This window comes from Urocampus carinirostris, chromosome 1, assembly GCF_059441175.1.
Source record: "Urocampus carinirostris isolate Australia breed hairy pipefish chromosome 1, RoL_Ucar_1.0, whole genome shotgun sequence".
Taxonomy (NCBI): Eukaryota; Metazoa; Chordata; class Actinopteri; order Syngnathiformes; family Syngnathidae; genus Urocampus; species Urocampus carinirostris.
The window spans coordinates 64,265,025-64,291,342 of NC_142349.1; the positions used below are offsets into that span (position 1 = coordinate 64,265,025).

General features: G+C 39.7%; 1 protein-coding gene across 4 annotated transcripts; it reads right to left on the minus strand.

The window, feature by feature from the left end:
* Positions 1-2,787: 2,787 nt before the first annotated feature.
* Positions 2,788-26,009, minus strand: LOC148376541 (dynein, cytoplasmic 1, intermediate chain 2a-like). 4 transcript variants are annotated; one of them, XM_088348318.1, is made up of 17 exons: positions 25,856-26,009; positions 21,269-21,377; positions 21,088-21,202; positions 18,511-18,595; positions 16,871-16,933; positions 16,557-16,678; positions 15,540-15,629; positions 15,289-15,451; positions 15,121-15,220; positions 14,915-15,040; positions 12,374-12,520; positions 12,189-12,302; positions 11,978-12,111; positions 9,888-10,032; positions 5,430-5,570; positions 4,852-4,977; positions 2,788-3,557 (listed from the first exon to the last, which is right to left on the minus strand). In XM_088348318.1, exons 2-17 carry the CDS (start codon positions 21,374-21,376, stop codon positions 3,456-3,458), a joined length of 1,881 nt encoding a protein of 626 aa, XP_088204444.1. In that variant the 5' UTR covers position 21,377; positions 25,856-26,009; the 3' UTR covers positions 2,788-3,455. The 4 variants fall into 4 exon arrangements, with proteins under 4 accessions (XP_088204444.1, XP_088204435.1, XP_088204460.1 ...); XM_088348309.1 differs by having other exon boundaries at positions 18,511-18,652; XM_088348334.1 differs by lacking the exon at positions 16,871-16,933.
* Between the last annotated feature and the right edge of the window lie 309 nt (positions 26,010-26,318).

Consider the following 26,318-nt stretch of genomic DNA (forward strand, 5'->3'; position numbering starts at 1 on the left):
TCCTACTTAAACAGAGAGACGTTTGACGTCTCTCACCGTCAACGGCACTAAACCTTTCCCCTCGGTCAAGCCACAAATTCCCAGTTTTTTTGCAACCCTCGTCGGTGTGAGCGATGACACTCCCAGGAAGTTGAATTCTGTACATATTGTAAAAGTGAAACGCTTAGGAAAGTGTAACATGCAGTTTGCACAATGTAGTAACTGTACATATTGTAAAACTGCCGAGACCCAACTGTTACAAGGTGACGTCCCATCGCTATGTCACAGCGAGAGAGGGGGTCTTTGAGAGTCTGGCTTACTGGTGTACAGACCTTTGCATTCATGAAATTAGCTCTTATTGAAATTATATGCTTGTAAAATCACTCATTTTATTGAAATAAATCATACATGTGGTTTCAATTTTAAAACGCCTTCATTTCTATCAACTGGTGGTAAACCCTTTATAGTGACGCCAACACCTGCCGAGACCTCAGTTGAACTGAGTGCAGTGGTTGCCGTGCCGGCTGGCTGCCCGAATAGTCAGGGTTGGGTAGGGTTACTTTATCTGGATTACTTTCAATTACTTTTGGATTACTCCAATACCAAATATGCTAATAAAAGACAAAATAAACTATAAAAATGAATCAAATGACTCAATTTTGTGCAGGCTTGGAGAGTAACGGAATACATGGAACGGCAAAAATGATGTTGGCAAGCTGTTCAGATTTATTTTCATTTTGTTTCTGTCGCATTTGATGTTAGTTTTGCCGGAGATCAAAGCCAGAAGAGAAAGCTTACCACGTGTTGTGAGTCAGTTTCTTTTGTCTTTTATTACCATATTTGGTATTGGAGTAATTGAAAGTAATCCAGTTAAAGTAACCCTACCCAACCCTGCGAATAGTCATAAGAGTTGCCTAGCTGCTACGCTGTTTCTGGATATTGAATTGGGAAAAAAATGGGGGGAAAATAAAATTCTGATATAGTCAATTATTCTTTTCTAAATGAAGAATTGTAATAAAAGATACTTTACTTCCTATCATAAAAATAATTATTCTATGCATCCATCCATTATCTGCACCGCTTATCCTCAGTAGGGTCACGGGGGTGCTGGAGCCCATCCCAGCTGAACTGGTTGCCAGCCAGTCTTAGGGCACACAGAGAAAGACAACTCCCTCGCTCAATCACACCTATGGACCTTTAGAACCATCCAATCAACCTGCATATTTTGGAATATGGGAGTAAACCCACGCAAGCAGAGGGAGAACATGCAAACTCCGCACAGGAGGTCCGATTTCATGACCTCAGAACTGTGCCGCACATGCACTAACCACTGCGCCGCCGTCGTGCCCTAATTATTTTATAATTTATAAAAATAAAAAGGTTTACATGCGAAGGGGCAGTTGAATTTGTCATATGTGCTGCCGAGCTGCTACGCACTATAAATGAGCATCTGCCAGAAAAAAATTTGAATATGCTGGCTGTGGTCAAAAGTCTTAATATACAGCTAACATCCGATTTACAATCAAAATGGTAAATCCATTACAATGGTACCATCCCTTGCTGAGACTGTAGTTACCATACTAGATTGCTGTGTCGGCTGGCTGCCGAAATTAACGTACGCGTTGCCGGGCTGCTACGCGCTGCAGTTAAAGATTGAGCATCCGCTGTAAAAAATGAGCATCGATAGAAGAAAAAAATATATAGTCTGATATGATAGATCGCTGATAATACATATTTCTCTTATTCTTAGTGGAATATAGGTATAGGTTTGTATAGTTTTAATATTTTACCCCCTATTTTGGTAAAAATATTCTATACAAATATATGTATATATAATTTTCTGCTAAGGATACTTAAAATGAGCAGAATTATCTGCTGTATCACACTGGTAGGTTCATTTTAAAGTTTTCTTTTTTAGCAAGAAAGACCTACACATGACATGAACATCTGAGTATTTTTTTTGTGTTTCTGTATGTTCCTATTATACTGGTCTGGTGGACAAAGTGTGCAGAATGATACACAATGAAGTTGGAATGAATTCAGGTACTGAATTTAAAGAGCATCCGCTGAAAAAAATGAGCATTCATTGAAGAGAAAAAAAATATAGTCTGATATGGTAGATAATACATATTTTCTTATTCTCAGAGAAATATAGGTATAGTTTGCATATTTCTAAATATTTCACTTCCTATTTTGGTATATTCTTGAAAAATGTATGTGTGTATATATTTTCTGCTAAGGATACTTAAAATGAGCAGAATTATCTGCTGTATCACACTAGTAGGTCCATTTTAAAGTTTTCTTTTTTTAGCAAGAAAGACCTACACATGACATGAACATCTCCCAAGTAATTTTTTGTGTTTCTGTATGTTCCTATTATACTGGTCTGGTGGCCAAAGTGTGCAGAATGATACACAATGAAGTTGGAATTATTTCATGAGATGTTCATTAAAAAGTTAAAAATTAATCTAAAAACCTTTTGGGATAGAGACTTTTTTGAAATGAAGAATTGACTACAAATCTGAGTTATGTGCCGGCTGGCTGCCAAAATAGTCCTACGTGTTGCTGGGCTGCTGCCTTCTGCGGTGACAAATGTTTTAAAAATGTGCATTCCGCTTTAAAAAATGAAAATCGAGCAGGTCATAAATCTGATATGATAAGAGTGTCTTACCAGAATAGAATCTGCGTGGCTGCTTTAGAGTGCCTCGTTGCGACATGGAAAAGTCCCGAATTCATTCCAGCTGATTTGAATAAAATCAAAAAACATTTTCTGTAACATTGCACAAAGGAATGACGTTCAGGTAGTCATTTTTCTTTTTCTATTTTCATATTTATTTATCAACAAAGTCCACGGTATAGCAAAACAATATTTTAACAGTTGGGCTCTTGCATGGAGGGAGAAAAAACTGGGGAAAATAACACGCTGGATGACTCCTTCATTTCCGAAATTCATTCAAAACGTGAATACTGTTCTTGAAGTGCTATTGGTGTGTGCAAAAGCATTAAAAAGAATACGCATCCTGTTTTAAATAAGTGCAAGCACTGGAATAAATATTAAATATTGTAGTGGTTAAAATGTAACACTCTTTGCACAAACCTCACTAAAATAATGTTATTTCCTTACGCTGTTTTCCTTTTACATTTCTATCTTTGTGCATAAGAGTGTTGCAAAAATAAAAATGGAAAAACAGATGAGTACAAAAGGTGCTAATAGAAAGGATTGCATATTGTTTGCCTTGAGAGCAGTTACTGAAGCCCTGGAACGTTCCAAATTCACATGACACTATTTTGTTAGCTGGCTTTCCATGCTTGTTTTTTGTTCTACCGAGACATTTGGCGCTCTAAATTGCGCTCCAAATTTTGACAAACATCAAAGAGAGTTATAATCTAAGACTACACCGGGCGAAGTCAGGTTCTAGTGACTGAAAAAGAGGAAGCGGGGAATTCAGAATCCCGATTCAGAATGTCTAGTGTCATCAAACGTTGGCGAGCTCGTCAGCTTCGTCTCTGTTCTCGTTGATGTCGGCCAAAGTCCTGACGAATCGCGTCCACTCGTCGGCCTTTGGCACGCAGATTTGCTGGGGAAAAGAAGGAGGACCGTGAAAGACGTCCGATAATGAAATATTCTATCTTACGGCTATCACAGCACACAAAATGTGATCGACAAGACGATAATTGTTGTCATGTTGTAACCTTTAAGCAACATCAAGTATGCCACAGTGAAGACATTCACATACAGAGATCCCTCCGTTATCGTAGTGACTAGGGACCAGACCCTGATCAAAGCCCTGCCGACTGGCCGACCAAGAGAGTCCAGTCCAGTCAGGTTTATTTGTATAGCCCTTAATCACAAGAAGTTTCAAAGGGCTGCACAGAAAATACACTGGCAAATTCAATTCATCTGTGTGAATATTGGTTACAAAACAAGGTGCGAGCAGAGTCCTTTTGTAAAAATGTCACTAAATACTGCAAAACAGAAGAGTACAGATGCATTTACCTTCATCTGTCTGACATGGTGACATTTATAACCGCACAAATTGAAACACAGTACGTATTTTAAATTAGTCGATGTTTTTTTAAGCACCTTAATGAGAGAGAGCGTAATAAATACAAGTACAGTGTCTTTGTGAGAGGCACCTGGCTTTGGCAACATCAAGTTGACATATTTCAACCTGCAGCTTGTTTTTCTCTTGCGCTTCTCTGAGTGTTGTCCCGCAGGCCGGATTCAATCCCTTAGCGGGCCGCCTGTTTGGCACCTGTGTACTAGATCAACTTTCACACGAGGTGAACAATCACATATACTGAGGTTCTTAGCTGTACATCTCTTCTTTGCGTATCTTTATGTTTGTATTATACTGCCACCAAGTGGTCTCTACAACAATAGACATTCGAGTTGGAATAGATTCAAGTCAAGTCAAGTCATGTTTATTTGTATAGCCCTTAATCACAAAGAATCTCAAAGGGCTGCACAGACCACAGATTATTGAAGACTATAGACTATTATGACACCATCCCCTGATCTAAAACCTACATGAGGGCAAGGAAAAACTGAAACCTCAACATGAGGAAAATGAAGAAACCTTTAGAAGAGACCGCACCACACCACTAAACTTCCACAGCTGAGCCCTCCATGTGATAGTCGCCAAGTCCTGTGACTCGGGCATCTTCAGTTTTCTTCTCTAGCCACTTATGTTAGCCACTTGGCTGTAAGCTATGTCTTATCCCTATTGTTATTGTTATTGTTAGCTGCTCCTGCTTTCATTGCATTTGCTAAAAAAAATATATACATTTTCACAAACCTTTAGGATTGACAATTTGTATTCTTAAATAGGATTTATGATAAATTTGAGAGTTACGCCTGCTGTAGCTCACCTCTCCCACATCATACACCTGCACCTGCCCCTCGGAGTCTCCCGTGGCGATCTCTTTCCCCGAGTGAGCCCATCGCACGCGGTTCAGCGCCGGAGCACCTTCCACATACACACTGGCAGTGGGGACCTGAAGAAACCACAAAAAGGTGCCACTGTGAGAAGACCAATACGTTTAAGAAAATTTAAAAAACGACCGTATTTTCCGCACTATACGTTTTTTGCGTGTTGACTAAATGGAGGAAAAGTAAAATGTTATGCCTTGCTGTTGTTCAAAGATGTTAAAGATGTTTACCTCAGAGAAAATAATAAAACAGCTGTTTATTCATTTTGGGAGTAAATGGAGTTGTGGAAAGCTTCTTTGTTATTTATTAATAAAGTTTGACTGACCTATCTGACTGTTTTGTTGACATTCCCTCTAGCGCGGCACCATCTAATGGTTGCATAACATAACTACAGCCTCTACTGTAGCGGCTTATAATGCAGTGCGCCTTATGTATGGAAAAAGTTTTAAACTATATCATTCATTGAAGGTGCGCCTTATAACACGGTGCGCCTTAAAATACGGTACTTGGAGCTTACCTCCGTGTCATTATTAAGATTCCACAGATCCAAACGTCCGGAGAGGTCCACACAAGCAAAGAGCGCGGGGTGCGTAGGAGACCACATGGCGTCGTACACGTAGTCACAACTGTCTTCGAATGAATACAGTGGGCGGGTGCTCTGGGAAAAGAAAAACAACGTATTTTGATGACTACCGTAAAATTCGGGCTATAAGCCGCGACTTTTCCCCCAAGCTTTCAGCCCTGCGGCTTATGCAACGATGCAGCCAATTTCTACATTTTTTCTAACGGCCACCGGGGGCGCCTGAGCAGTGAAGGTAAGAGTGAGACAGGTGGAATATATGTGTCGAGGAAGACGCAAGTTTAATGTAACTATGCGCTTTGTGCATGAATATAACTAGCATGAACAAACACTCATCATGGAAAAGGTGTCATTCGAAAAGAGAGCGCTAACTACCTTATTGCGGTGTCTGAAATAATGTCTGCCCGGACGCCCGGGGCGTGCATCTTTTACGTCGGGCGTACAACTTACAAAACGTCCCCGCCCGGGTGGCCGACAACTTTTTCAAGGAAAAAAAACAAACAAAACATTTTTTTTCAAATGAAACGTTTGCTTTATTCCGATTTCAAAACCTTTGTTCGGTCGAATAATTTCGCGCTTCCGGACTCTCCCGAGCGTTATATGGTCGTGCATTTGCATATAATTTTCCAAAGTAGACGCACAGAGAACACAAGAAAACTGGAGAAGTGGTTAGGAATCAAGCCAAAACCTCAGCCCCAGAAGAAATATTCAAAAGAAGCTAAGAAAATTGATGACGCTACAAAACGTAAACGTACATTAAAAGCATCGTGGAAAGAGGAGTTCACGTGGCTTGTAGCAGACGACGCAACGCAAACATTGCATGAATGAAGATGAGTAACTACAGGTACATACTGATAGCAGATGGAAAACAGCGATGTCATATACATGTAATGAATGTTATAAGTAAATTTATAATAAACTTAATTTTAAAGTGTTGTTCTGTTATATATTCTGATTAGCAATCCTTAATACTTTGCAACAATGTTTTTTTTGCAAATAGTCGTCTTATTGTGGTTCAAGGTGTAAAAAATGGGGTAGGCAACTTATGGCTGACAACTCTGAAAAGTTGTCTGCTGGTGTCCGCTAACTTTTTGTCATGAGTTTCAGACACTGCCTATCGGGAACAATTTGATGAGTCTACTTATTTGTAAACGGAAACATCGTGGCGGAACGAACAGATTACGAGTAGCAACGTCCAAAAAAGGAGAGATGTTTTAGGCAGAATCCTATTTATCTGTCGGCAATATCTTGTGTTCGGAGTAAATATTTTACACGGTTGGATTTTACGGATTGTCCTTGATGTAATGAAGCCATTTTTGCGGATGTTCAAGGAAATTAAAAAGGGACGTAATGGTGAGTTCTGCCGGCTTTATAGTTTTCAGTTCTCTTATTCCAGACTGATTTTGAAATGGTCATCGTATCTTGAATCCGAGGAGTTTCCAATAATATGTGGCATGACGTATTTCAGTGCCTGGTGACATCGTACAAACATATTTGTTTATCAAACGTACCTTGTATTATAAAACCCTTTCTGTGTACCGTATTTCTTTGCAACTATCTTATGTTAATTTGGGCACATGCGGCTCATAGTCAGGTGCTGCTTATGTATGTACAAAATGATTTTTCCTTTACAAATGTGCTGGGTGCGGCTTATAATAAGATGTGCCTTAAAGTCCGAATTCGATGACATAAGTCGCAGATAGTTTGGCCGGGGCTGCGACCTATATTGTGTAACTTATAACCTTATCTTGTTCCTTTTTCTTCTTTGTTTTCTTTTATCCTCACTGTCAAATGTGAGCCTGGAGTGCCACGCCCAATTTCGTTGTCACAATATGTTCCGCCCATTTTGTAACAATGACAATAAAGGTATATTCTATTCTATTCTATTCTTCTATATGTCATTGAGTTTTTTTGTTTTTATTACCAGTATGTCATTGTACATGGTATTTTCACACTAAACTGCAGAGGGTGTGTTGATAATTTCAACCTTGCCGTGCTGTTGGGACATTTTTCACCACCGGTAATTTAAAAAAACAACTAAAAAGAGCTGAACAAAATAGCACCAAAAAGAAAATCAGATTACAAGTTACCGAAAAGCTGAGGTGAGGATAAGTCCGACGTATGTGACAGGAGGCGGCATATCGTCTACGTACTGAGTTGGGGGAGTCGTTTACCGGGAAAAGTGACACTGAAGATTAAGATTTGACTGGATTTAGTGAGTAGGAGTGAAACTGATATTTTGGTAAGCATGTTCTTTATGGGGCGGCACGGCGGCACAGTGGTTAGCGCTTGTGCGGCACAGTTCTGAGGTCATGAGATCAAACCTCCTGTATGGGGTTTGCATGTTCTCCCCATGCTTGCATGGGCTTCCTAGAGTGATGGATGTTCTTTATGCTAGAGTTATCTGATAAATCTATTTACGTTGTTACTGACATTACGAGCCTAGATGGTAAGGCGCCCGCTTTGAGACTGGGATGTTCGGGTTCGCGCCCCGGCCGAGTCATTCCTAAGACTTAAAAAGTGGTCGGCGGCGCCCTCTGTTGGCTGCGGCTGCATCGGCTCGCTACAACGGGTCAGGTGCAATCGACATTTCGTTCTGTGTACATTGTTACACAGAATGACAATACAAGGAAATTATTATTATTATTATTATTACGAAGCATGTTACGTTGCAACGACTATAATTCACTCCGGTGTATACGTCGCACCAACCAAAAAAATGCAGGATTAAGAATGAAAAAAAACATATATAAGTCACACTTGGAGTATAAATCACATTTTATGGGGAATATATTTGATCAAATCCAACACTAAAAACATGCACGTCATCTGGAAAGGCAGTTTCAAATAAATATGTTTAAAAATGTCCCCCACCGCGTTACTCGCGTAAATATTACTAAAACGACTTGGTATCTCGTTTTTGGGGGATGCATTAGAACAGTAAGACACAGAGCAATTGCACCTTGTATAAAAATCACTTTTGATTAAGTTGAAAATATTTACTGTGGCAGAATGACAAATTATCTTCTGAACATTCGTCGAAAGTGAAGTATGGCGCCGGGTGTCACGAGCGTAACTAAATGTTCTTTAACCTACTAAAATAAGTAATTTCCATACAAGTTGCAAATTCTCTATGCTCAGCTTGAATTTAAATGTTGTATTTTCAACAATTAAGTGCTTGAATTTTAGTTGGAGTGCTTGTAAATGCTTGAAAATGGTGGCAATGTTTCTGTTTAAAAATAACACAGACACCGCTCTCTTGTGGCTTTGCTTTGCCATTGCGTTTCTTCTACCCTTGTGATTAACGGTAATTGGTATTAGTTTGTACGGTATTTTCCTACAAAACGTCATCACCCCCTAGAGCAGGGGTCGGGAACCTATGGCTCGCGAGCCATATATGGCTCTTTCTACGAGTATCTGTGGCTCAGAGACAGATTTGATTGCATGCAAAATTTCTCCATCTTGTCCAAAACTTGTTTCGTCTATCCTATTAAGTTACACGTAAAGCCAAACCGAAACGTACTGACAAATGATTACTTCGCAGTATATATATGGCACGTTTTTCACTACAATTTACAGTCAAGGTGTCACACAAAAAAATGGGGAAAAAAAAACTCGTTTTAGCTGTACAACGCTAAAGAATCCTTTATATAAAAGTTCACTATGTAATCTGTGTTCAGTGTTCAGATACCTTATGATGAATCCACAGAACTGTAAATACGCCAAAACACCGGAAGAGAACTTAGTCATTTGATTGGGTGAGTGGGAGGGATGGGTGGAGCTATGCAAAAAGTACAAGCACTCCTTCCCATCTCTCGCCAAAGGTAAGCACATAAGGCTCCCTATTCTCAGAATGTTGTGACGTTTTTACAAAATAAATGCTTGCATCTGGTTTTGAAACCAATATGTATGATAAAAAAGGGTCAAAAGGAGTTTAACCGATCTTGAGTCATTGCAAGAAAGAGACAAGTTTAAAGTGGTATGTTTGTTGATTTTGGGACAGGGGCTCTGGCATTATTGTCTTTTCATAATTTTTATCAAATCATCAAAAATAAATGTGCTGAAGACTAAGCTTTTGTCTGGGGCGCGGGTTTAGCAATTTAGTAAATTTGTCTCATAATATATGGTGTGGCTCTTTCCCAAAATAAAATTAATATTTTTTGCTTTTATGGCTCTTTGAGTCAAAAAGGTTCCTGACCCCTGCCCTAGAGGTTGTGTGAGGACAGATGCATGCGACACTATGAAATGTGTATTAGTGCTAGAATTACGAATCAATGATGGACATTTCTTATGGGACATGCAAACATTTAAAGTAGTTTCCCAGTGGTAAATTGTAATGGTAAGAACTTCTTAACATTATCTGGGGGAAAAAAATCAACTCTAGCAGAGTATTACCTTCGTACTCCAGAGTTTGACGGTCCAGTCGAAAGAAGACGAAATGAAGAGATGCGAGAAGTCAACGGGTCCTGCGGCGGTGTGACAGCTCAAGCCCGTCACTGGACCGTGGTGGCCCTCGAAAACCTCTGTGATGCCTGCTTTGCTGTGAGAAAAAAAGCAAAACAACTGATACAATTATTCTGTTTTATTATTGGACACAAGGAAATAAGATTCAATAGGATACCAGTTTGTTATTTTGACTATTATAGCTCACATTGTTTTTGACAATTGGCATTATCAGCCATTCATGTTGCTGTTCCTCTATTTCCACACCCTTTAGAGCGGATCTGCTTTTGTAACCTAGGATATGTGATAAAAAGGGCTCAGGGGAGGGCCTTTAAAACATCTTGGACTTTCTTATCTGATGGCTTCTCTCCCTGTCCTCCTTGCAAGTTCAAATGAGTGTCTACTAAAGTTTAAACCTATCAATAACTCAATCAAACAGGAGGTCAAGTAGTCCAACTGTGGGTTATTTACAATTTTATCTACCACTCTCAATTTTAGGAGACAGATAGTAGTATCCCCACAACAACACTTACCTGTATATCAGTTGTATTTATGATCCATACAATTTCAAAAATGTATATGCAACCATGTAATACAAACTAGGAGTGTCAGTGAGAAACATGTTCCTAATAATGAAAAACAGTAGATTTTCCAGAGTCACTCATTTTCCAACTGCTCATTTTTATACAAGACATCAACCTCTGTCTTTGAGAAGTAGGCAAAACACATTTAGCATATAATAATTCATATTGGATTAAATAGTGAATCGATTTTTTTAAAACAATAAATCCCTATACCATTTACAGAATACAGTAGACCCCCATGATACATATTCCCTATTGTAAGACATTTTCATGTTACAACGTGGAATACCATGTTTTTTCGGCCCTTCATTTTACAATTCACGCCATCATGACTATGATATCTCATTTCTATTTGATCAGTTAAGAATCTCATGTTTTTTGTTCAGATTATGAGGTATTTTTGTGCAGTAATTATTAGCAAGTGGTCTCAAGACTTATATTGATGCTAAAGGGAGAAGCAAGAAGATGATAACAATGGAAATGGAGCTTGAGATGAAAAATTAAGAAAGTGCACGCACCATTACCCTCACTAAAGAATAAGTTCTGTATCCAATCCACGATTGGGAAATTACAAAAACAACATTGATACATTTTCATGTATGCTGTCTCCTCCCCTTGCTGAATTCCCTGAGTAACTCTCCTGAGGGGGGAAGCCCTCCAATTTCATTGTACTGTAGTATAATGACAATAAAGGCCATCCATTAATTAATTCATTAATTCACTGTAGTAAGTCAAGTCACGTCACACAAAAGGTATATAAAATGTCATATTTCCTATACATGTATATTTTTTATAATGTTCTTTACTCGTACATTCCTACATTACATTTAAGTAGTACCGACTATATAGTATTTAATGTTTTTAGCTGTGGTAGCAGAGATTAGCTAATAACCATAGGTTTCTATCCCCTGACAATTTCACTTGCAATCACCACTTCAGATTGTTTTATGTCGTATCCTGGGTTCTACAGTAGTTTTTAGTAATTTCAGGGTTCGTACACCTTTTGCATAGACAAATTCAGGCACTTCTTAAGGACTGTCAAAGCCAATTTCTTCAGTACCATTAAAAGAAGAAATCCATTGTGAATCATGTATTTTTCAAAGCCACAACTGTATCTACGATTTATATATATTATTTTTAATAAGGCGTGTGCATTTATTAGGACATATGATTTTAGATCTTGAGTAAATATATTTGTGTTTGAGACAAATCGCTCCCCGTATAGGTGTTGGGTAAAAATGACAGTAATATGTAGCTTACATTTTCAGTTGCAGGAAGTTCTTCCCATAACAATTTACCACCATTTTAAGCTGACTTCTTGAGGAACATGCCAACAATTTCAAGCATTTATAACATGTCACCCAAAATTCAAGCATTTTCAATCCTTGAAAACACAATATTAAATTTCAAGCATTTTCAAGGATTTCAAGAACACTGTGATTTGTTAAGCGCACTGACCTCCCATGACGGCAGGCGGTATAGACGGAGCCGTCCTCACTGCCTACCACAAAGTTGTTGACGTCGCCTAGCGGGAAGGCCATGGAGGTGACAGCGACCGCCTTGCTCTGCTTGAACACCAGCTCCAAACTGTCCTGAGGGTGTGAAAAACAAAAGACTTTCAACCTCGAGCTTGGCGTTGTTAGCCATTGAAGAGGGACGACGTTCGCACCTGCGGCTGAGATAACATATCCAGACTCCACGAGCACATTTTGCCGTCCGTGGAGATGCTGATCAAGTTGTTGGCGTTCTGCGTCCCCACCACACTGACGCAGTAAACCGGATGCTGCAACACGACAGCGGATCAAGAAGCGAGCAGGGTGAGTTTGTAATTGACGCGTGTCATCCGAATGTTACCGTATGAGCAGTAGCGGACAGGGGAGTTCTCTGCACAGGGGTTCGCTTATTGCTGCGATTGTCCCAGAGGACGATCTGGCCCGAGTAGGTGCCGCCCACCACCAGGTTGGGGTGAAATTTGGCAAAGCCCGCTGACATCACTTCAGACTGTGGATGACACAGAAAACAAACAGGATTTAGTTTAAGATGTTCTTTGAAGTGGTAGTCAAGCAGACAATTTGAAATGAATTACAGACGCTTCCCAACTTACGGCCATTCGACTTACGAAAAACGGTAGATACGAACATTTTTTGGGGATGTTGAAAAAAATTCAGACATTGCTGTAAGTTAGATTTTGTATTGTGTCCACCTTTTCCGAGTACAGGACATTCCTGTAGTGCTTCTTTTCGCCGCTACCGGCGTGTGGTGGCGCTATGAGAGGTCATCCAGCATCCACCCCGAGGAAGAAATCCGCTTCCTCTTCCTAGTTCGTGTGTAAATATTCTATACTGTATCTCCAGCATGCGGAGGAGGAACTCGCCTGACTCTTGAAGCTCATCTTCCAAAAGTAAGTTAAACTTAACTTTATTTATCTTTATAGAGCATATTATTTTATTAATACAGGTTACTTATACAAGCCTTAAACATACTTATATAAACCTTGAACATACAAGATATAGCACTGAAGCAACTTACGAACAAATTTAACTGGTCCGGATCGTCTCGTTTGTTAGTAGGGCAGCGTCTGTATACAGCATTCTATGCCTTTTGTGATTTCCCTCATCTCACATAGTTTTATGCTGCGAAGACCTCTGCACTTGTAGTACGGAGACGAATGATTCACACAAAATCCGGCTTACTTGAAATGCGTCGCGTCTATTGGTTAATTTCTCAGAGACAATTAACAATTTATTTTCTGCCCCACAGTTCCATCCATATGTAGTGTTCATTCATGCTTTTAGCTAGCCACGTATGAGTTCAACTTGTTAAGACAGGACCCCTTTGAAGCAAGAGCAAACAAGCTGTTGTTGATGTTGTTGAGTGACATGAATGAAAAATGAAAAATTTGCGATGCACTGAGGACACAAAATGTGAGCCGCGAAGTAGCGAGGCAACACTGTAATACCTGTTTTGAAAATTCACATAACAATTACCAAAAGTACAAGAACAAGCTGATAACACAGCAAATAGGTACTCAAAATTAGAGAACGCTGGAAAACATTAATATAATAAGGTATGGTGGAAAATATCCTAAAAATGGAATAAAAAGATCTTTAATTAACATGTATCACTTTTTAAAGATAAATTATAAGAATAAAAAGTGCATAAGATCATATCGATAGCTTGCTGTGCTTTCCACAATGTGTTTCTGATGAATTATTTTTAATGCAAACTATTAGGTCAATGTATGTACGAAGCCCAATTGGAGAAAACTTAAATAATTTTGTTTGATTTTTAGATACCTTAAACTGAAACTCTTATCTAAAGGTATAATAGAAAAAATAAAAGATTTACTAAAAATTAAATTGAACCAGATACAACGTGAAAGTGTGCGGCTGAGTGGTTAGCGCATCCGCGGCACAGTTCTGAGGTCATGGGATCGTGCTTGCGTGGGTTTCCTCCGGGCACTCTGGTTTCCTCCCACATTCCAAAAATATATACGTCAGGTGAATTGGCCGGTCCAAATTGTCCCTAGGTGTGAATGAGCGAATGAGTTGCCTGTCTCTGTGTGCCTTGCGACTGGTTGGCAACCAGTTCAGGATGTCCCCTTCCCACTGCCCGAAGATAGCTGGGATGGGCTCCAGCACCCCCGCGACCCTACTGAGGAAGAGCGGTGCAGATAATGGATAGATAGATAAAGTGAAAGTCTTGCTTTTTAAAATTCACTTTCCTGACAGTGAAAAGGACAGTGATACCTTGATTTATAAGTGCCCTATAGAGATAGGGACGTCTGGGCTTCCCTTTTAAGGCTGCTGCCCCCGTGACCCGACCCCGGATAAGCGGAAGACAATGGATGGACTTTCCTGACATGTTAATATGTGTCTTGCCATATTTTCATGTTTTTCAACCATGTGAACCTGTGTATTTGGCGCACCGGGTTGTTGGGTAGGAAAAAAGGGGGGATTTTCTCCTTATTGTATTGTATGTCTTTGTACAGCTTTCGAAATGCATTTAATTATCTTAAAAGTAATAAACAAATGTTGTTGTTTTTTTTATCAACTCTTTTGCATGCTTGATGCCTTTGACCACTATAAAGTCAAAAATCTTTTGTCCAGATAAATAAGCAGGTTAGCGCCTTACATGGCTGCAAGGCCGCTATTGGGAAATGTGGAGCACATTGTAAAGCGCTTTGGGAAGTCATTGACTTGAAAAGCGCTATATAAATGCAGATCATTTCATTTCATTTCATTTCATAAATACATTGGCAGTGAATTAAATAATATTGATACTTGCTTGAAAATTTGAAAACAACCTAACAATGTCCAGTATTTCAAGTCTGGCAGCTGTGTTCGAAGAGGAACGTGCTCTGAATTATTTAGCAGCAGTATGCAAACTCCTTACCTGGCAATGGAAGATGTACTCTGGGGTGTTCTTCTTATATTTCAGATTCCAGACCAGCGCAACTCCATCCGGCTCATGAGGCGAGTCCTCATTGTTGTTGTAAGAGGCCACGAGAAGCTCCGGATACTTGTGTACAAATTGAAAAAAGGAAAGTGATACCTTGATTTATAAGTGCCCTAACATTTTCGGATTATTTTCAAACACACCTGAGGAGACCAATCCAGACAGGTGACTACTCTGTTTTTGGTCCAGCGTTCATCCGCAAACTGTCTGTTTAGAACCAGCTTGGCGCCCGCCTGCAAGTCTCTGAACAGAACAGAAGAAAATGAGAATCATGCTTTGCCTCTCCGTCTGCATTTTCTTCCAAATCTCACCCCTCTTTGTCCTCTAGATCTCGCCCACTGTAGTCGAAGCAAACGTCCACCTGCTCGGACAGCGCCCGTTCCACGATCCTGCTGCCTCGTTCGAAAAAGGCCAGGAACTCCTCGGTGTGCAGTACCTGCAGCTTTTCCTCTTCTGTCAGTTCTTTTGGGGTGTCTACACACAGAGGACAACGTTTTAGGTTTCACTTTTTATATATTATTATACCTCCTTTGGGAAAAAACTGTGACTTTATTGGGTTTACCTTCCTCATGATGGTCACCCTTGTCTTCCTTCTCCTCTTGAGTGTCGTCCACTGGAGGTGGAGCAGTTATCTCATCATCTTCTTCCTCATCTGAAGACCAGATATACATATAAACAAAACTGTGAGCATCCACTCAATCACAAATTCAGTATTTCTTTTACAACCTTTTCATCTCATATTAGGTTTCAAGATTTTTGTTTACCTTGACACAACCTGCTTGGATCATTCTGTGAGTTTTTGGGGTGGGGTTGAATTGTTTATTTTTGTCTGCAGATGACACTTCTTTTTTTATTGATGTCCAATGAAGGTACCTCTTACTCTATCAAGGTTTGGAAGAAACACCTATTTTCTCATTTATTAAACTAGCAATACCATTAAAAAATCATAACTAAGAATATGGATTAAAAGAAACGTTTTACTACTACCTCATATTACTGTAGATGAAAACTGTTATATTATTATTATTAAATATCTTTATTTTCACATTTGCACAATGTTGCTGCTACTTTCATTGCACTATTTTCTGATTTCCATTTCATTTAGGGCAATCTATAATTACTACCTAGTAAATATTACCAAACTATATTAAGGCCAATCTATAATTACTACCTAGTAGATATTACCGTACTGTCGTAATATCCTTCTTATCTTCTAAGTATTTCATAACATGTGTATCCAGATTTGCCACATATAATCTTGTTGTAAACAATGTACACCATATTGGTCAATAAATGACAATAAAAACAATTCTAATTCTAATCTTCACAGAACAGAAACTAGGCCAGCATGCTAACTACCAGTTTTCAGGCTCACGTTTGTTTGCTTTTTGTTATTTGACTACCGCTGTTTTATATGGCATGGGTTCTAGAATAACATGCTAGATATGTAACATTAAGGCAATACTTTTTTCACTCTGTAACTACTTTGGCGTCATTTTGTTGCATGAATATTGGGGAAAAATTAACCTATTTTATGGGCCTATCATTCTACAAACCCCGCATTATTTCAATAGATTACCTGCTTTTTGATCTGTATGGGCTACAGTGGGGGTCTGGGTTTCTTTTGAATAGGACACCATTTCTCTGGGAACAATGTCCACTTGGGTGACTTTGGACATGGTGAGCCTCACAGTCCCACGCCTGCATAGATGTATCACAAAGTACATAAAAATACAAGCAATATTACAGCCAAAAGAATATTTTGAAGTGACAGGAGACATGATGATGAGGGCTAACAGGAATATTACCAACACATATTTAGACACTTAAAAGTCTAAACTACAGAAAATAATTGTAGCTGCAAGTTAAGGGAGGTGAGAGGAGGAGCAGTACCCCATCAGTTCAGAGTCGGAGTGGAGTTGCAGAGTAGAGGGGTCGGGATCCCAATGCAATGTCCTTAAAGGGCCAAACCACCGGACCGAATTAGCAAGAGAGAGAAAGACGGAAGAAAGAGGACATGTGGACAGCAGCGGGACGGACCAACCCCACAAGACAGGTCGAGAGTGAGACGTGACAGTTTTAGATGGAAGAGATAGTGAAAAGAAGGGAGAAAAGAAGTGCATGTTAATTAAGTGAAAATCAGCGTGCTGGTGAAAAGAAAAAGACAGTTGGCGTTTTGTCCAATACACTGACTGGACACAACTTTAGGTACACTTGAAGTAAGTAAAAGGAGAATGGGCAAACATCGAAGCTAAGCAGCGACAATTCAACATTTCCAATCGTCAACTGAAGTTGATGTTGAATAGATTCCTCAATAATTAAGAATAACAATATCTTATTTTGTGATGTTTAAATTAAGCAATTTGGTATATATTAAAATCTTGACAGCTGTGAGCAAAGACTTTGCAGAAAAATACATCTCTTGAGACTTTTTTCAAAATATTCTTTTCGATAAAAATACTTTTTTCTCTTTCATTTACAGCATTATATCTTTTTTAACATAATCAAAAATATTGGATATAGTAATAAGCATACATGAGTAAGTAGATGGACAAATTGACACTTTTTTTATTTATTTAAACTTTTTATATTTTTAGAACAGATTTCTGGGCTGACATTTGGGCTAATTAGTATCCACTAGCATTATGTTTTCTTATTGTTTTAATTCCCAATATGTAAGTGTCTTGTTACTGTTGATTTATTTTCAAACCAGACTTATCAGCTATTCATGTTGTCTTTTTGGCTAAATAGTATCCACTGGCAACATGATTATTTTTTTAATCTAATTTATTTTAATATGAAACACGTTAACCAGAGGGAATATGTGTAACGGTAAATGTGATTCTGTTTACATTCAGTCAACAACATGCAAAAACCCAAACTTGGCCATATACAACTGTAATATGATCATAATTCTAATGTACTGTTTTATTAACACACATGCTATACCCGAGGTTTTACAGTATTATATTACCGTATTTGTGCAATGATTGATTAGTCGAAAATTATCGCTGACCACAACCTCAAAATATTGGATGGAATGGGAATCAAACCAAGCTTCGGTGAGAGCACCAGATCCTAACGACTCGACCACTAGTAATAAGGATTAAATACAAAAAGGCACTAGGTTTTATCTCATTATCACACTATTTTTAGTCAACTGGTCTATCTGATAATGAATGAGGGACATTCAATAAATACATATTAAATTTTATGTTGGTATTGTGTTCATGTTTACATTGTCAATAATTGATTTTAATCAAGTCTGCATATATTCAAATACATTTGCAATTACAATGCTTAGTTGGAACTGAAAAAAAGTTTTCAAAAATTATATGAATTTCTAATCAAAAATTAGGGGTGCGCGTTGCTCACAAGTGTGCATTATACACAAATAAATACAGTAATTTAGATTTCTAAAGAGAAGTTTTGATTGGTGTTCCTAAAGTAGTGTCCGCTTTAATGTCAATATCTCTTTCTCATAAATACAGACAGCAAGCAAGTGCAAAAAAACGAAAAAAAAACACACACACCTTGGTCCTGCGTTTCCGTCTCCAGAATCCTGGCTTCCAGCGTCACTGGCCACTGATTTGTTGGAGGGAGACATGGGGGCGGGGACTAGGTAGTGAAATAGACAGGTATCCTCTGTTACTACCCTCAGGGGTTGAGCTGTGGCTGTTTGACCAGCAGGAGGGGAGTGCGAAGGAGAGTGAGAGGGGTGTGTGGAAGTTGCAGTGGTAAGTGGATGAGTGAAGCATGCAGAAGGGGAAGGACAAAGACACACAGATAGGGGAGAGAAGAGAGAATGAATATAAATGATAGGCTGGTTAAGGTTCATGCACCAAATGGTCAGATAATGTGAGTCGAGAGGGGTGAACACAACTTAGCCAAACTGAAAAAGTTAAGAGTTTGTTTAAGCTTTGGCGTATCAATCAGTAGGTTAAAGGTTATCCTGGATACCAAGGTTATGTGGTACCTTGACTTAAACATGCTTTGTATTGCAGGGGTCACCAACTTTTTTTAAGCTACGAGATACTTTTTTATCCCGATTAGCGCCAAGGCCTACCAGTTTAAGATTAATTTCTAAAATAGCAAATTAACATGTTATTACTCTCTAATTAGACCTAAGATTTATGGCCCGAGCCCGAACCCGAGGCAATTTCGGGCCGGGTCGGGCCTGAAATGTCAGTCATACGGTCGGGTCGGGTCGGGTTCAGTCCTGCTTTTTTTTTTTGTTTGTTTTTTTTAAATTAATTAATAATTATAAATATATGTTCATTAAAAATATATACTTAAACTATGTATGGATACTAGACCAAGGAATACTTGTTATAAAATAAATAATTTGGATAAAACGGAGAAGGAGCTGTAATTGCTTTTAACGGAGCCAGAGCATGCTCTGTGCACGTGACGTGACGTGAATGCTGTCCTCTTAATAATCTTCCCCTCCGCAAATTCGCGTGATTTTGGCCTGGTATCCCCGATATGGAGTCGGACCAACAAGAAGTTAAGGATAAACTCAAGAGAGGAGAACTGACGAGGAAAACGCACTCTGGTAAGAGTGAAGTGTGGAGCAATTTCAAATTGATAGTAGAAAAGCTCGCTTTATTGTTTTAATAAGCGTTTTATATAGAATACGATCAGGGGGGGGGGGGGGGGGGGAATTTGCATAGGAGTCGGAAAAGGGCACAACACGTCAACACCCCCTCAATGAAAGTGCTGCGCTAAAATCTTAAGGACGTACTACTACTGCTGCTGTGGATTATGGCCCAATGATCAAGTCGTCAAAATGACGGACGCCCTTAAATGTTTTCGCTACCTCAAAAAAAAAAAAAACGTCAATGACAGATTGTCGCTTAATGTAACATCTGCAGTGCAGACAAAGAAATATAAAAGATGTAAATGTTTATACAGTTTTATTTAACTTAGGCCTAGATGTTGAAACAAAAGGCAGAGTTTAATTTGTTATCATAAATCACCCCTCCTTATAAATAAAATATGTAATTTCGGGCCCCTTTCGGGCCGGGCCAGCAAATCCAGTTAATTAGTCGGGCTCGGTCCGGGTCGGGTTTAATACCCCTCGGGCCTGCGTCGGGCTCGGGTGCTTTTTTTTGGCCCGATCTTACCTCTATCTCTAATTATGTTATTACCAGGTTGTAATCATGACTCACTTAAGATGGCCTGATAAAGTAAATAATAACGACAAAGTCAATATTTTTTATTTTTTAAGGATAAAATCTTAAATACTTTAAGATGTCATTGGACTATTAATTTAAAAGCAATCATAGTTAAACTCATTTAAAAGCTAGAAAAGTCCAGACCAACTTTTTTTAAGCTGAGAGCTACTTTTTTTGTAACTGAAAAGCGCTAAACGCTACAAGTTTTATATGCATTTCGAAAATAACAACTTATAATCTTATTACTGGGTTGTTACTATGTAATAATAAGGTAATTACCAGGTTATAATGATTAGAAAAAAGGGTTTGAATAGGCTCAGTAAACTTCTGCCTTGTACGAGGGAACTGAGTTATTTAAATACATAAATGAAATAGAATTTTGGAAGAATTGATCATGTATATAGAGATACTGATCGTGTCAATTATTTATGCCAGTTAGAAATAAAAAATAATTCCTAGAAAATCATAATGACCCATCACCGTTGAGCTATTTTCAGAACCAGGGATACCCAGGTGTACTTAGGTGGCACCACGTTGGTGACTCCTGGCCTAGGCAAAGATACATTTTACAATGTGATTACATGTTAAAATGTGTCCTTTTTTTAAGTAAATTATTTCAAAGTATTCACATCAATATTGTTGAAAAAAACGGTAAGCAGAAAAAATGATTTGATCATTTTTAAGAGGCATTTTGTATTTTACTATCTGCTGACAAGACTGTAAACTACTGATTGGTGGATTTGCTTTTATTTTAGCAATAGTCTAAATTACTATGAGCCCAAAACATGTATGTATAAAGAAATCTTGTGCAATATTTTTCATATTCAAGTTTCAAAAGGGTTCAACCTCACTTGTAAATCAAAGCACCACTGAAAAAATGAGCATGCTGGTGCCCTGGTGTACTTGTGTGTATGAGCATGCGTGTTTGTGCACCGTGCTGGATGTCAGGGGTGATGCCGACACTCTGCAGCAGAGCCTCGGCCTCCTTCCTCTTCTTCTCCAGATCGGAGTCTTCGGACCCAGCATCCCCGAGGCGCTTTGAGTCTCCCTGCAGAGGGCACACCCGAGATCAAAGGAAATTCCCGACGTCTACTTCTGTGTTTGTGCAACTAACATCCTTCTTCTTCTTCTCCTCTTCTTTTCTCTTCTTCTCCTCTCGAATTTGGGCGATGCGCTGCTTCTTCCGCTCCAGCTCAGCCTTCAGCTCACTCTTGTCAGACATACTGTGAGAAGAGGGCAGAATTTCTTTATGAATTAACAAGAAATTACCAAATCTTTCCTATTGTCTAAACACTGAAATTAAAATAAAAGTAGGGAAAGGAGTGGTACATTTCAATAGGCTCATAAAATCCTGGAAATAAAGAGATCCCTAAGATTTCACGGTAATTTTGGACCAGAACCACCAATTTTTTTCATGTTCCTTAGAGCATACTTGCCGACTTAGCTACTGAGAATGAAAGAGAGAAAGACTGAGAATAAAAGAGAGAGGGAGAGAGAGCAAGCAAGAGAGAACAAAGGCTCTGGCGTGACAGCATGAAGAAGGAGCGAGACACAAACTCTCAACGAGATGCAGTATAACGCAGATCAGGTATCCAGTTGGAGGGAGCCCTCTCCAAGCTGCAGGACTGTTTTGATCAAACTTGCTGGGAGGTATTTGAACACCATGACCTCCAGAAATTCACTGACACTGTTTTATCCTACATCCGTTACTGCACGGATGAAGTCACAGTATATAAAAAAGTCAAAAACTACCCAAATCAAAAACCCTGGATGACCAGCGAGGTGCGCACCCTCCTCAAACACCGCAACACCGCCTTCAGGTCTGGAGACAAGGCTCTTTACGGGGTGGCCAGGGCTGACCTGAAGAGAGGCATCAAGGAAGCAAAATCAGCCTACACAAGGAGGATCGAGCACCTCTTCGCTGGAAATGACCCGAGGAGGATGTGGCAGGGCCTCCAACACATCACCAACTTCAGAGGCCACAACCTGGCAACTGTTGAGGCTGAGGCTTCACTAGCTGAGGACCTTAATCAGTTCTTCGCTCGCTTTGAAGCTGGTAGGCCACATACAGCAACATCACACCCATCAACAACCAGCAGCAACTCCCTCACATTTCAGGAGCACGAAGTCAGGCGTGCGCTGAATACCATAAACCCCAGGAAGGCAACTGGCCCGGATGGAGTACCAGGGAGGGTACTCAGGGACTGTTCCAATCCGCTGGCTGGGGTCTTCACCACCATCTTCAACCGGTCCCTGTCACAGGCGACCGTCCCACCTTGCCTCAAAACCTCCACCATCATTCCCGTCCCCAAAAAGTCAGCAGTGGAAAGCCTCAACGACTACAGGCCTGTAGCTCTCACGCCTGTGGTCATGAAGTGCTTCGAGAGGTTAGTGTCCCGGCACATCAAAAACTCCCTGCCACTCACACTGGACCCCCACCAGTTTGCCTACAGGGCAAACCGCTCCACTGACGACGCCATAAACACAGCACTTCACACCGTGCTGAAACACCTGGACCACCGGGGGAGCTACGTCAGAATGCTCTTCCTGGACTTCAGCTCAGCCTTCAACACCATTATCCCGGAGATCCTGGTGGAGAAACTTGCACACCTAGGACTCTCTCCCTCCATCTGCCACTGGATAATGGACTTCCTCTCCAACCGCCCACAGTCGGTGAAACTCGGTACCCACGTCTCTCCCACCCTAACACTGAACACTGGCTCCCCCCAAGGTTGTGCACTGAGCCCCCTGCTTTTCACCCTCTACAGCTCCGACTGCTCACCGACCCACCCCACAAACACTATTATTAAGTTTGCTGACGACACCACCTTGATCGGCCTCATCTCTGAAGGGGACGAGGCGGCATACAGGGATGAGGTTGAGTCACTTTCAACGTGGTGCTCGGAAAACCACCTCATATTGAACACAACAAAAACAAAAGAACTGATTCTGGATTTCAGAAGGAATAGCAGGAATCCAGCACCACTCATCATAAAAGGAGACTGCGTAGAGAGAGTCCACTCGTTCAAATTTCTGGGCGTGCACATCGCCGACGACCTCTCCTGGTCTGCAAACACCAGAGCGGTGGTAGGGAAGGCCCAGCAGCGACTGCACTTCCTGAGATTGCTCAGGAAAAATAACCTAAAACAGCAGCTGCAGGTGTCTTTCTACAAAGCCACAGTGGAGAGCATCCTAACATACTGCATCACGGTGTGGTATGCGGGGTGCACAGCAGCAGACAGGAAAAAGCTCCAGAGGATCATAAAAACAGCCCAGAGAATCGTCGGCTGCTCTCTGCCCAGTCTGGAGGACATTGCCTGCTCTCGCTACCTCAGCAGAGCAGAAAACATCGTCAAGGACTTTTCTCACCCCGGCCACCATCTCTTCGACCTGCTGCCTTCTGGCAAGCGCTACAGGTCACACAAAGCAAAAATGAACAGACTCAGAGACAGTTTCTTCCCCACAGCCATTACCACCCTAAACAGACACCGCACAAACAACTGAAAACTGTTGCAAAAAAAAAAAAAAAAAAAACCTCACACGTATGTAAAATGGTACTCACGTACATGCTGTCTGCACTATGTTTGTTCACTGCTCAACAGACACCGCACAAAAACTGAAAACTCGTGCCAAAACTACCTCATACGAAAATAATGTTATGTCTTGTTCTTGCACATGTCGACTGCACTACGTTTAATGCTCAAATTGCACAATGTCTGACCATTTCCTTTTTTTGCACTATGATGTCTATGCTTGCACCAATGTATATGCGGACTATTTTTGCACCATGATGACTTTGCACCAAATGCAATATTGCACAACCGTTACGATACGTTATCACGACAACCCTGTATGTAACATCCCACATGCTGACATTGTTGTGTAAATACCATGTAAATTATAACTATAGCCTTATTCCCCTTGTTTTATAACATTATCTTCTCTGTTCCTTATCTTCTTGCTCATACCCTCACTATGTGTAAAACTGGAGTGTCATGCCCAATTTCGTTGTCACAATATGTTAGCCCATTTGTAACAATGACAATAAAGGTATATTCTATTCTATTCTATTCTATTCAGTTACAATACAATATAAATGATGCTATGATATGAATTGGCCAATCAGCATTGGAGATTTCAAATCAAGGGGTTCTGGCTGATCTGGTCTGCCTCCGCCTCCAGTCCTTTGCCTCGCGCATAAGTGGGCAAGCGGACTGAGCTACAGCAGGAAGCATTCGTAGTATAAATATGTTTTACCCTTTTTTCAAATTGAATGGCCAATTGGCTTGAATCTTGTCTGCTTGAAAAATTCCTTGTGGTGAAGGAGGCATCTTTTTTTAACTGGTTATGATTACCACTCATCCTTAGCTTGGTAACACTTCCACCTTCATTAGAGCCAGAAGAAAACTGTGTAAATACGTTGCTACCTTAAGTATAAAATGATGGTGTCTGCAATACTTTACTGGGAGGTTTGTTTTCAGTATAAAGGAATGTATTCGGAAATTAAAACATTGTGATAAAGTCCTTCATTTTTCTGCAATGCAATTAAAAACAAAAATCCCATACATTCGAGATTTATTACAAATCAGCTTAAATATTGCAAGCCTTTCATAAACGGTACAGTGATGATGATGGCTTACTTTTTCCTGATATTCTAATACTTAATACTGTTGTATATGAGTATATGAGTTTTTGCCAAAACCCATCGATATTAAAGCAATAAAATACTTGAAATATTTCAGTTTTTTGTTTGCATTACAGAAAAGAAAAAACTCAAACAAAAGTTCAATTTTTTGAGACAGGACTGTACTTTTCACGTTTATTTTTACACAACTATCTGCACATTATACTTGCATTACTTAATACTTATTTCTTCCTTAGAACATATTGGAAGCAATCAATTGCGTGTAGAACCGTCGTTACTGACAATTTTGCTACGTGGTCTATCATAGTAACATGGTTCAATATTAATGTTTAATGCAAAACTTTTGAGAAATGACATACATTGATACCAAATGTTGATGAAAGGAGTACATTAAATTCCCAAATTAATACGTTTACTAGCAATTCAAAAAAAGTAATGTATATTCATGGCAAATAAATCATTTTTTGCATGCATGAGGATACAAACAGTGTCTATATGACATGAGAATTTGCATAACCATTTCAAAAAGTAAAAAATACCCTTGGGCCTGTCACAATCCTATCATGAGCACAGAGGCTTTTTACAATGCACTCTTTCTTTGTGCCCTAGATTGATGTTATGCGTTGTTTTAAGTCCACTAAAACCACTTTTAAAATAGAGATGAAGCAAAATATACAAAAACATATAAGTAAAAGCACAGATATCGTTTATTATCATGTAAAAACCTTGACAGTTGATGACGTCACAGTTTAACCAAGATGCTCAAACAATGTTCCAACAGCGGTCCTTTAAACTAGTATTATATATTTGGAAAAAGTGTTGAAACCTAAAATGTTTTTGTCACTCAAACGTGGTGACTACATGTTTTATAAAGACTACATACAAGTGCCAGATATAATTTATTGCATTTAAAACCTCACTGACAGCAGCTAGCTGTCAATGTTAGCATGCTAATCCGAAGGGCCCGCGACAAGCGTCGGGAAAAAACAAACCGAACCCATTTGTTCAAAGCTGTAAAAATATATGGGAAGAAGTTATTGTTATTGTTATCAACACCTGACGTCGAAGGAATACGGTCCAGCGACAAAGCACTCCGGTTCGGTTGCCCTTGTTCCTGAGGAGAAGAATAAAATAATAGATGGGCGATAGTGGTGATGCTGGAAGCTGAAGTGGAGACGATGCCTCCGCCTGGACGCTCCTACTGTCTTCGTCGACGTTTGGGATAGAATCATCTGGGAATTATTGCCACCTACTGGCGAGAAATATACCGTAACATTGAAGACTACAAGTCAAGTCATGTTTATTTGTAAAGCCCTTAATCACAGGAAGTCTCAAAGGGATGCACAGACTACAGATTATTACAGACAACGGGCTATTATTACACAATACCCTGATCTAAAACCCACATAAGGGCGAGGAAAAACCCAAAACTCAAAATGTTGTTTGGGGTTTACCTGAAAATCACGTAGATGACACAACATCAGTGTTCCCTCTAAACTGCACGCGTGCGCAATTGCAC

Excerpts from the sequence above, each read along its gene's own strand:
- LOC148376541 (XM_088348309.1), bottom strand. The coding sequence starts at position 21,376 with ATGTCTGACAAGAGTGAGCTGAAGGCTGAGCTGGAGCGGAAGAAGCAG. Across the intron at positions 18,653-21,087 it reads CACCCCTGACATCCAGCACG|CCACAGCTCAACCCCTGAGG; the intron begins GTGCACAAACAC and ends CTGGTCAAACAG. Across the intron at positions 10,033-11,977 it reads ACCGCCTGCCGTCATGGGAG|CAAAGCAGGCATCACAGAGG; the intron begins GTCAGTGCGCTT and ends TTTTTCTCACAG.